Source organism: Nilaparvata lugens, chromosome 10 (genome assembly GCF_014356525.2).
Source record: "Nilaparvata lugens isolate BPH chromosome 10, ASM1435652v1, whole genome shotgun sequence".
NCBI classification, from domain to species: Eukaryota; Metazoa; Arthropoda; class Insecta; order Hemiptera; family Delphacidae; genus Nilaparvata; species Nilaparvata lugens.
The window spans coordinates 1794269-1807008 of record NC_052513.1 but is presented as its reverse complement, the minus strand read 5'-3'; the positions used below and the strand labels follow the sequence as shown (position 1 = coordinate 1807008).

The following is a 12740-nucleotide window of genomic DNA, read 5'->3' as shown; positions in this document are numbered from 1 at the left end:
AGAGTAGGTCTGAAACAAAAGAAATGTTCAAATATTGAAGAGTTCGAAAGTTCAAAACATTCAATTCGATGTTAAAGAGTAGGCCTGAAACAGAAAAATGTTCAAATTTAAATATAAAAGAGTTCAAAACAATCAATTTGATGTTAAAGAGTAGGCCTGAACCAAAAGAAATTTTTAAATTCAAAAAACAAATATTGAAGATTTCAAAACATTCAATTCGATGTTAAAGAGTAGGCCTGAAACAGAAAAATGTTCAAATTTGCATATAAAAGAGTTCAAAACAATCAATTTGATGTTAAAGAGTAGGCCTGAACCAAAAGAAATTTTCAAATTCAAAAAACAAATATTGAAGATTTCAAAACAATCAATTCGATGTTGAAGAGTAGGCCTGAAACGGAAAAACGTTTAAATTAAAATGTTGAAGCTTCTAAAACATTCAATTCTATGTTGAAGATTTAGTTTTACAACTGGTTTAATGTAATATAACTTGAGATTAGAAGAGGTTTTGTGTGAGTGAGGCGACAGTTTCACCTTCGTTTATACTCAATCAATCAATCACATGATTGATCAATCAGTATAAAAGGTCCGTGTTTCCGATGGATACGTTGAGTCGTCGGTTTTGGCTGCCTAAAAAGCAGTCGTTATATCATGTCAGAAATTGATCAGTTGCGACCTGAAAACTCTGACACCAGACCTGAGCCAGCCAGGTCACTCGATATTATCATTATTATTTTTTTTTTCTAATAACTATAAATGTCAAGTAGAATTTGCATGAGCGAAGACAAGGTGCTGCTTATAAGAGGTTTATTGTGCCCGAATACAATAATTATCATGGTAAATGTGAACTTAGTTATGTTGTACCAACTATTTTCAATGAGTTGCCAGATGATTTAATTGGTCTGGATAGAATTTCAATTGTTAAGAATAAGATGAAACACTTCTGTTAATAATTTGAGTAAATTTGAATGATCTTCATAAATTCTTTCTTTTTTTTATATATTTTTTCTTGTGTATTATTGTTTGTGATAAGCAAGAACTGAAATCCCATTGTTTCATTATTTTATCGCTACACAATACAATTAAATGAAATATTATCAATGTATCAATTAATTTTTTTTTCTACCCAAGATTGACAACTATTTCTCTTTTGATATGATTTAAATTGAAAATATTATTTTGGGATCACTGATTGATTATATCAATGTACTATTCTATGGTTTTTTTTTAATATAATGTAAAACTTGACTCCTCCAGTCAAACCTTCTTTAGAAGGTTTTGGAGAATTTATAATTCGTCTGGTTTATAATATTTTTTGAAATGTTCTACTGAAAGGGAATCTTCTTATCTTTTGTCATTCTTGCTTTTTTTTATTATTCATCATTTGTTTTGTTTGTAAGATTTCTTTTTATAAGTGTATTTTTCATTTTTGTTTGTTATATTTTCTATAATAAACTCCTTCTTCTGGGGTACCAGGACGAAGGAAAAAGGAAAAGGATTATTATTATTATTATTATTATTATATTATTATTATTATTATTATTATTATTATATTATTATTATTATATTCAATTTCAATTCAATTTATTCATTCCTTCAAATTACATTACAATCATAATACACTCAGTGCTTTTAGTTACTCCTCTAGCTTATAGCTAATTGAGGAGTGTCAAAATCATTTACATAATAATAATATATTCACATTCAATCATTACTGTATTAATTTATTCTACAATGAGGAAATTCTTGAGAGTTTGACATACAGTAAGTTCCGATTTTCACCACTTGAGTCGCTCTTTAATTCTTTGACTGTTCATACACAAGTAACGAAATTCAGATGGCCGTAGCCGTCAGACAAGAGACTACACAATCGAACACAACACAAAGCACAATCAAATAACCTTCAAAATTTATAAACATCAGTAATAATTCATTACAATATTTTTTATAATCTTAAACCTATCAGCATATTACATTTACATACAATACTTTCTTTCTTTTCCATATAAAATCAATCTAGCCTATTGGAATTTTTTATTTTTAGTTTCTTTTTTCTCTGTTCACTAACTTTAGTATGCTACTAACTTTACATATTTATAACTTGATACTTACTAACCTGACTAAATTTTAACACACTAACACATAATAAAATCACTTGGAAAAATATGTTTTATCCTATTCAGCTATTCTTATAAAGAAATCTTTCAATTTTGTTCTCAATTCGCTTTTTCCTTGCAAATTCCTCAACTCAGGTGGAAGACAATCAGCAGGTAAGGAATTCTAAATTTTGATAATCTCTTACCATAGTATTATATATCTTTGCGGTCTAAATGCCCTATTTCTTAAACCATAACCTATCTCATTAACTTTCCTGAATTCATTTTAAATAATTTCTGGACAGGTCAGTACAGTGGCGCTTCGTGGATTTTGAACTTGTAGGAGTCAAAAAGGATAAGTAGGGCTACAACCCCCCTTCCCAGTATAGTCGCAATGGAAAAGATCACATTGACTTTTTCTGCCATAGACAAATTCAAATGTTGTATGGATGCTGGCATATAAGGTGCGTACAGATATACGCGCCGCGAACATGAGCAATTCACTTTCAATCAGCTGATTTAATCTGTTTTTACAGAACGGTAAGATATAGTTATAAAAAGCTTGGCATCAGCTGATTAAAAGTGAATTGCTATTGCTCATGTTCGCGGCGCGTATATCTATATGCACCTTTAGGCCTACATAAACACAACATGCAAGTTCACAACTAAAAATGATAAGTTACTCACATCATGGTCCACTTTTAATTTAATTCGATTTGTCGATCCTTCTTTGAAGCAAACATTTTGGTGACAGAGTCGTAGAATTTTGCTTCTGTCATCAATTTCTTGAAATACTGTTTTTCAATATACAGGGAAGCTAGTCCATTGAGTCGATTTTGATGGTTGAATTCCTAGTGTTTTTTTATGCGTTTAAGAGCCGAAAAGGTGCGTTCGGCAGAAGCACTTTGTAGCTGGGATAGTGAGCACTAGATGAATTAGTCTGCTTTTTCAATAAAAGAAAGTAAATTCTTATGGCTTTTGTTGGTGGGGAGTCCCTTGCGGGAAGGTCCCACCGCCTGAATATATAATTTAAGCCGTCAATGGGCCTTTACGACTGTCATACTTCAGCCGGGACCGACAGTTAACGTGCCCATCCGATAACACGGGAGTGATCTGGTTACAAAACTTTTGGTTATGAGAGGGATTGAACACGGGATCTCTGTGCTGCTACGCAAGCACTCTATCCACTAGACCATGGATCACTCCTGCTTTTTCAATGAATGTCCCTGTTAAATAATTGTCCACTAAATAGTCATTCAATTTAGAAATGCAGTTAATGAAGGAAGAAGAGGAGTAAATTACGACAATTCAGCCTCCAAACTATTTACATTGAAATATTGTCCGTGTCCGTTTGGAGACTTCATTAGGTCTTGCAGAAAGCAGAAACATTGTCGGCAAGTCAATCGATTGGATCAAATATCGATTATTTCGTTTCGATAATCCATGTTGTTGAGGAGCTACTTACGAAGGACCTTATTCAATCATTCATATACGAGTAGTTCCTTCCGCGTCCACTTAGCATGTAGCGCAGCGCTAGTGTCGAATTGTAGGAATAGATTAGACTTCCTACAACGCTACAAGCCTTCTTATGTTGCAAAACCTTACTGCTCCGTATCTTTCAATTCCGTATTTTCTATAATATTTTGATAGGTATTCGCATGCTCCTATAACCTATAGATACACTATGAAGACATTATTATTATTTTGTATCAAAGTGTAGGAACTTCCTCACTTCCTACATGGAGGAATCGCCCTAGGGTCAGTATATTTAGCAAGAGCTTCCATTGACATGATACCCAACAAGTGAATCTCAATTCCATTGAACAAAGTTTGCGTTATTCTCCTAACTACATCATAGACAGGCTGCTTCAAATAACTTGGTGCCAAACTATGCAATGTTATTCCATAAAATATTACACCTTGTATCATGGAAAAATAGACTATTCTTTTAGTACTAATTGGAAAGCACCTGCTAATTCTAGAGCACTTATACAGAGCAGCCTTCATAATTTTCAAAATTCTATCATTATGTGAACCAAATCGCATGTCTGCATCAAAAAACACTCCCAAATGTTTAATACTTTCATTGAACTCTAATGTTGACATGTACAATCATTTCTCAACCTATCTCTAAGACAATTTACCTTATGGCATATTAACCTATGGTTGTGTATATTGATATTGATTCTATGATTTCTAAATATAATAACTTTAGTTTTTTTTTGAATTTATCAATTATTATTATTGAAAGTCATTATTGAAAAAATAATTATTCGCTAAGTTCAAGTCTTCCTGCATGTATCTCATACCTATATTCAGATCAGTGTGTACCTATATAGATATATCATCTGCATACTGCAGTAATTTGCTTCTGAATTTGAGACTTGCTAAATCGTTCACATACAAATTGAATAAAACAGGAGATAAAATGCTGCCCTGAATCAATCCACATATTTGATTATAATCTGTACTAACATATTCACCTATGTTTACATGAATTTTTCTTTCTACAAAGTAATTTTCAAACACCTTCAGCAAATCCCACCAATGCCTATTTTTTTATTTTTTGCAGCATTATTTCATAATTCACTAGATCATACGCTTTTGTTAGGTCTGTTGCTACTGTTATGACAAATTTATTATCATCTAAGGCCTCAAAGATATCGTCTGTCATTTTCTCTAACAAATCTATTGATTTTTTGAAACAAAACCGTATTGTGCCTCATTTATTATATTATGTCTAGTCAAGTATTGATTCAATTGCATACTAATAAAGTGTTCCAGGATTTTCATGACTACTGAAATCGATCCTATTGGCCTATAAGAATCCACACTTTTCTTTACCCCGTTTTTGTAGATAGGTCTGAGATACGTTACTTTTAAGCTTTGAGGTATCTTCCCTGTTTCAATTATTCGATTAAATAGATGCATAAGTACAGCTTTAGATAGAAAATATTATTTACTATATCTAGTGATCTGATCTTATCAGGACCAGCAGATGATCTGTTGTTAAGTTTACCAATAATACTATAGAGGTGTTGTTCTTCATTTTTGAAAATATACTCATCTTATTACCTATTGTGTAGTTCCCTTCTGTTAAGTTCAAGGTCAAATCAAAATGTTGTCCATTCATCTCTGTTGTAATTTCTTCTTTTTTTTTTCTTTAAAGCTCCTTTTAAAACTCTCTGTTAAGTTCATATTTGATTATTTTCATTTAAATTAAAATTAGCCTTAATTGATTGTTTTAGAGCTGGTCTTTTCTCTTGTTAACAAATTGATTTATGATTTCCCAAGTTTTCTTCGTGTATTAAAGTTATTGTAAACAGTCTCCAATCTATTGAAAGGTTCCCATTCATATGACTCACTCTGTATATTATATCAGATTGTCATATTCAAATCAGTAGACTAGACTATACTTATGAACATATTGGAGCCATCAAAAATCAATCATTCAAGATGAAATAAATTTGTTTGATCTCAATATGTGACATCTGTAGCTTTACCATCCACGATCAAATGTTGATGGTAAGGAGTTACTTGTAGATCCTGATCCAAGAAATGCATCATCTATATTTTCCAACGTAATGGAATATCAAAAGATTATTTGAATGGAGTTTATAAAATAATTACCAATACTTTCGGCAAGAGGCTGATTCTAATATTCTTGAAGTTTTCGAGATTTCTGCTAAGATAACTAGCAATTTTCTCAAGATTTCTTGACGGAAGTAACCCCAACATGGCATAGTTGTCTTCGTTTCTCAGTAGGGATTCATTTGAGTCATCCATGCCTGCAAGCAGAATATTTCTCAATTGAAAAAATACATAGGATAAAGAGTTTATTCTAATGGAGTAAATAGGGCCACTTTAATGTTTAATTATAGAAAATATATAGTACCCTTGTAATATTTTAAAATTAAACACGACTAGTTTCGGCATTTATGCCATTTTCTCAAGTGTTCACTTTCAAAAGACAAACTACAAAAACGAAAAGAACACTTGAGAATTACATAAATGTCGAAACTAGTCGTGTTTAATTAAAAATATAACACGGATACTAATTATTTTCTATAATTCAGAAATTAATTATATAATAATTTATGTAAAATAAGGTCACATCATCAAGCTTACTAAAAACCATATAGTACCATAAATAAATGAAGAATCGACAAAATCTATGTGCTTTTATTTTATTACGGAACGGTTCTGCAATATCGATAGTGACTTCTGACACAGTATTTAGTGAGATGTATTGATATTTATTCATAAATATATTGATTTTAAATATAATATTGTTTTTGATACAAAAATATTTAGTCAAAGATGTAGTGAACACAAACCGAAGATAACAGCATACGGTGTTGGAGCAATGTAGTAGAAAACAGTGTAGTTGGTTATGTAGTAGAATAAGACGAATTTGTTTGGAGAAATACAAAAACTGAAGATAGCACTATAGGAGATTAAAACACAAAATTTTCGTATTTTTCTCCAAATAAATTCGTCATGTTTGGTTACATCTTTGTGATTTCAATAGTGATTCTTTAATTGTGATAATTCTCTTATTCTCTAGAGACGATTTTCAACTGTAGTATGTTAATCGAAAGGAGAGACAACAACATAAAGTAAACACTTGTGTTAAGTATATACTTGGGAGAGGAATAACACAAGGTTACCTAATTTTTTCTCTCCCTATCATTTTGATAATGTACTTATTGTATAAATGAATTAATAAAGTATAAAAGTAATTACTAAACGTATAAAAGTTATTTGAGTTGACGGCTCAAATATATATTCAGGCGGTGGGACCTTCCCGCAAGGGACTCCCCACCAACAAAAGCCATACGAATTTACTTTTTTTACTCATATCATCTCATTTTTATAAAAGCAATTGTTCTCTTGTACAATCCATAAATTTATCCTATGTATGAATTTTTACAAAGAACAAATACATTTAATTTTGAATGACTCATATCAGGTATGATCTGATCAATAAGCTGATCTGAGTCATTAGTATTACACTTTGTGATGAATTGTAATAGCTTCTGTGAAGTTAAACATATTATTGAGATGAAAAAAGCCTGTAACCAGATAAATGAAATTAACATTTACAGATAAGTATTTAGCTTGTGAGAAGATCATGTTTTATGTAGCTAATGGTTCTGTTGAGTTGTAGTTGATAGTTGTAGATACTAGTTGATAGTTGTAGTTGTAGTTGATTCTGTTGTGTTGTTGATATTGTAGTTTTGCGTTTCCAATTGCCCAAGCTTTATGAAGATTATAATTTGATTTGCTCTAAACTGGAGCTCTTATTCATAAACAGTAAATCCATTCATAACTTCTGTCAAGATATTGCTGAAAGGAACCGATAGCTTTTCTTCAGGTGATAGGTGAAAACTATCCAACCTTTTGGAGAAAATTGGTAGCACGGCAACTTTCACAAGCACAAACGTTATCAAATTTAATTTATTTACCAAAAAAACATGATACACAATATGGAAGACAATATACAACATATTTTGGAATCCCCCTACTAGACTATTCGTAAGGGGTGTTATGTTGTAGTCTCTCGTTTCGATGAACAGACTATAGGATATTGTAGTATTACCCATGCTCTCGACATGCTGGTAGAGAAGAACAAATCGAGGCAGATTGTCTCCGGTGACAGTGGACAGAATGTCGGTCCAAATGCGACTGCTCGCTTGCGGTGATTTGTAGTTGATGATTGCAGACGAGGGCAGTGCTTGCACCAGGTGATGGAGCAGAGTGAAGATTTTCGGGTTGATCGAATCGAACGCACTGCCTTTCCCTGTTAGGTAGTAGGCCTGAAATAAAAGAAAAATGTTCAAATTTAAAAGTAAAATATTTCAAAACATTCAATTCGATGTTAAAGAGTAGGCCTGAAACAGAAAAATGTTCAAATTTGAATATAAAAGAGTTCAAAACAATCAATTCTATGTTAAAGAGTAGGTCTGAAACAAAAGAAATGTTCAAATACAAATATTGAAGAGTTCGAAAGTTCAAAGCAATCAATTCGATGTTGGAGAGTAGGCCTGAAACAGAAAAATGTTCAAATTTAAATATAAAAGAGTTCAAAACAATCAATTTGATGTTAAAGAGTAGGCCTGAACCAAAAGAAATTTTTAAATTCAAAAAACAAATATTGAAGATTTCAAAACAATCAATTCGATGTTGAAGAGTAGGCCTGAAACAGAAAAATGTTCAAATTTAAATATAAAAGAGTTCAAAACAATCAATTTGATGTTGAAGAGTAGGCCTGAACCAAAAGAAATTTTTAAATTCAAAAAACAAATATTGAAGATTTCAAAACAATCAATTCGATGTTGAAGAGTAGGCCTGAAACGGAAAAACGTTTAAATTAAAATGTTAAAGCTTCTAAAACATTCAATTCTATGTTGAAGATTTAGTTTTACAACTGGTTTAATGTAATATAACTTGAGATTAGAAGAGGTTTTGTGTGAGAAACTTCCTTCCTTCCCCCCATTTCTCCTCCCTTCCCTTTTTTCCTCATCACTTCTCTCTTCTCTTCTTTGCCTGCCTATTACATGGGAAACCATAGTTGGCTATAGGTATCTTCCTCTCTTTTTTTTCTCTTCTCCAACACACCCAACCACAAAGCCCATGGTTTTTTTATATTTGTAACATTTTATTGTATTTTTATTTGTTTTGTAATTCTTTGTCATTTCGTTTTGTCTTGTTTTGTGTGTTTTAATGATAAAATTGAATTTGAATATCTAGTCTTATAGAGTAGAAATACCGTTAAATAGAGATCCTATGGTATAGGACGAATATGGCCCTAGATAATCCTTATCATAGAGTAAAGATACTGCTAGATACTTGAATTATACTTGATACTTGTATAATTTGTCTCTGATATTATCTAGTGATCTTATCTATCCAGTATGTCAGGATTCGAGAACACAATAGAGATCAAAATAAACTTCTTTTTCACTTTTATTTATTTATTCAACATTTTAATAATACCGGTACCAATAGTTTTAATAATCCCAGCAGTTTGTCAACTGCAATTTCGAATAAATATTCCACATTTGACATTTATTTCGATTGGAAAATGAAAGAATCTCAACAACTTGCAATGTAATACAAGCAACTGCATTGATGAATGAGAACAAGAATCCAAGTATTAAATATTGAAAACATTAATATGTATATTTTGAGGATGGTGCCCACATGAGCTTTTTCACAGTGCGTGAGTAATGTAAAGTGCGAGGGTGATTTGATGAGATGATCAAACGTCCATGCCTAACGGCGGGATTCGAACCCGCGACCAGACAACGCCATACTCGTCTCGGCTATCCAGGGCGACAACAATTAATTGGAACACGCAAACAGCTGTGTTAAGTGAGAGAAGTTGTGTATATTTTTGGGTTCAAAATTTTATAAAATAACTTGATTAATTCAATATGAAGTGATAATTGAGTGTTATATTTAAATATAGTTTGGTGTTTCAATTTCTATAAATTCAAAATGTTTAGCTTGTATATATTTTTGGACGAAAATTGAACTTGAACGTTTTACAGTAGAAACATAACCTATTTTTCGACATTTTATTAATTTATCAAAATTTGGGAATGGAATAGATTTGGGCCAAGCCTGTTGTTCCTTCCTAATCATATTTATATGATTTGTGGTTCTGTCCACGGATAGATAGATAGATAGATAGATGAATTTGAAAATCTGTAAGAAAATAATCTGTACTCTTTCCCTAATTACTTTTCAAAATTGTATTAAAAGTTAATAGAAAATAAATCAATCAGTAAAAATTTACCTGTACGAAATTGACGACTGGAAACTCGAATAACGACAAGGACACCTCATCGAATTTGTGATCTGATAAAAGTTTGAAGTCATCCAGTGGTAGAGCGGCAATTAGAGGTCCCAAGTACTTCACATCATCCCCCCATTTTGACACATCCATGCTCTTGTTTTGGTTGATGACATTAGAAGCAATACTCATCTGTAGAAGCTGGAAAATTGGAATGAAAATGGTAGAATTTTATACATAAGAAAGTTGTCACTTTTTTAGGGCTACTAACATTTTTGATACACAATTGAAGTTATCAAGAAGGTACACTTTTGTTTCATCACAACACAACTAGCATCAACTCTTCAAGAGCCATTTTCGTTGTAAGGAATGATTAAACATAAGAAAAATGGCTCTGAAGAGTTGTAACTTGTTGTGCTATGATAAAATCCTTATATTCAACCCTTATATACCTTGCATATAACCCTTATGTACCTGACAACGTTTATTGTGTTTAAATAAGAAATAGAATAGTGAGGGCTATAAGCCTGTTTTTCCGTTTCCAATAATTTTATGATTAAGCTGTTCTGTCGTTGTTGTTAAATAAATAAATAAGTAAATAATAATAAGTACATATAGATATGATTGTTCTATATTAGGGTTTGCAAGGACTGTTTCAGGAAATATCAATTTATTCATATTTGCTACAATACATAAAAAAGTAAGAATAACAGGCATTCGCCCAAAGAAGTTTTCGGCAAATGACTGTTATATACCTGAATTCTGTATGTATATGAATAAATAGATAAATGTATATTGTATGTATGTATAAATGTATATGCCTAAATAAAACTGATTTATACCTTGATATATGGGAAATTACTTATTCTTTATTGAACAAAAAAACGTATACGGAATAATTGAGTACCGTACTCTTTTATTTCTATCAGTTGAATAATCAGTTGATCTCAACAGGGTTTTAAAATTTATTGTCGATACACATCTTCAGTAAGCAACAAAGTTTCTGGCTGATACAGAAAACAACTTAGTTTCAGTTTGAAAGTTTACAAAGTTACTCACTTGGATTAGACCAGGAAGTTCTTTTACACTGGAGCCACCCATCATCTCTTTGAAGCTGAACTTTTTAATGCTGAACTTATTCAACTGATTCGGTGATAGTTTACTAACAATCGGCATTAAGCTGGCGAAATAGTTCTTGGTCAATCTTGTTTCCGAATAAAATACATCGAATAGAGTTCGTATCTGCAAGAAAAATAATCGATATAATAAATGAAACACACTCACAATATTCCATTAATATGCAACGAGTTGCAAGAATGTTAAATTTAGGAGAATTTGCACGGACAGACCGTTTCTAAACTCCAGATTGAAAATCATGGGACTGATCATGACTTATTTATTAATAATTCATACATTTTTACAATTTCAATTTATTCCAGACAACTTATTTGACATAAGTATTTTAAGTCTAGTATTTTAAGTCTAGCTGAATGATAATGATGATGGTACTAGAGATGAAGAGTGAGTTACATTGCAACACTTATATCACTATAAAATTTAACATAAGTATTCTAATAAGTCTATATTATTATTAGTACTATATACAATTAGTACAATAGTCTATAGTACAATTATTACTTATCAATGGTATTGGGAGAGGAAAGCTATAACGTATTATGAGATGATGAAGAGATAAGGATTCATGACCAAAATTATCGTGAAAAAATATGACTAACAAAAATGGAAATAAGTTGAATTGATTAATGCTTATTCTATTCTAATGATATACATCACTCATCAATAATATTGATAAAGGAAAATTATGACTAATCATCGCGGACCTATCATGAGATGATGAAGAGATTAGGGTTTATGACCAAAATTATCGTGAAAAAGATATGACTAACCGAAATAAAAATTAGTTGAGATGATTCATGCTTATTCTATTTTTATGATAATTTCTTCTTGTAGCCTATTTCTTCAATATTCAATGAGGAATAATTGAATAATAGAGACTCACCTGCTGCATATCCAAACCTGCCATGTTCATTATGTTTCTCCTGGCTTCACCAGATAGTTTCATTTTATCGTTCCTCATGTAGCTCAGCTCTTCAGACGTCATTCCAGGGATAAGATGTCCAAACCTGTCAAAATTAATCAAAATATGATTAAGATAGGCCTAACAAGGATACCCAATATGTAAAAAATACGAGTATTTATCAGGTTTTGCTTTACGTGCTGATATTGATTCTATGTTTTGAGTTTTGTTTTAAATGTCTTGAAGCACTTAGTGTAGCCATACGGTAATAATAATAATAATAATAATAATAACTTGAATCTAGAGTGTTTCGAATATCTATAATGTTTTGAGTTTGTATGATATCCTTCAAAACAATTTATTCATAATGAACCTCATCTAAATCACTTACTTTCATTACTGGATATTATCAGTGGAAGATATACTTACTCAATTATAAAAAAATGTGTGGGTGAGCCCACTATTATTTGCATTGAAAATTGTGAATAATATGCCCAGAACCCTTAAAATAGACAAATAATTTCAAAAAAATGATCACATTAGAAGCCTCACTTAATTACTTTATTTGAAAAAGGAGAAGAGAAATGCAATATATTATATAATAAAAACAATAAAAAATCTTGAAGTAGTTACCCTTTATTTTTTTAACATCTTTTAAATAGTTCAACAACTAGTTTTGACCCTAACTTAGTGTTTCTTTGTCCTTGCCCCATGTACTGCCTGATATGCACTTCAGCACATTGTTTTCAGATACACATTGGCGCAATCTGCAAGCATGCCAAAATGCAGCCCTAAGTACATCAACTGG

General features: G+C 31.3%; 1 protein-coding gene across 1 annotated transcript in view; it reads right to left on the bottom strand.

Annotated features, from left to right (window-relative positions):
- The window catches only part of LOC111064300, a 30154-nt gene extending 17974 nt beyond the window's left edge, over positions 1-12180 (bottom strand). The window contains exons 1-5 of the mRNA XM_039436062.1: positions 11915-12180; positions 10954-11136; positions 9898-10095; positions 7696-7912; positions 5724-5881 (exon numbers count right to left, since the gene is read on the bottom strand). Coding sequence (XP_039291996.1) covers positions 5724-5881; positions 7696-7912; positions 9898-10095; positions 10954-11136; positions 11915-12016 — 858 coding nt within the window. The 5' untranslated portion in view covers positions 12017-12180. The remainder of the gene's footprint in view (positions 1-5723; positions 5882-7695; positions 7913-9897; positions 10096-10953; positions 11137-11914) is intronic.
- Between the last annotated feature and the right edge of the window lie 560 nt (positions 12181-12740).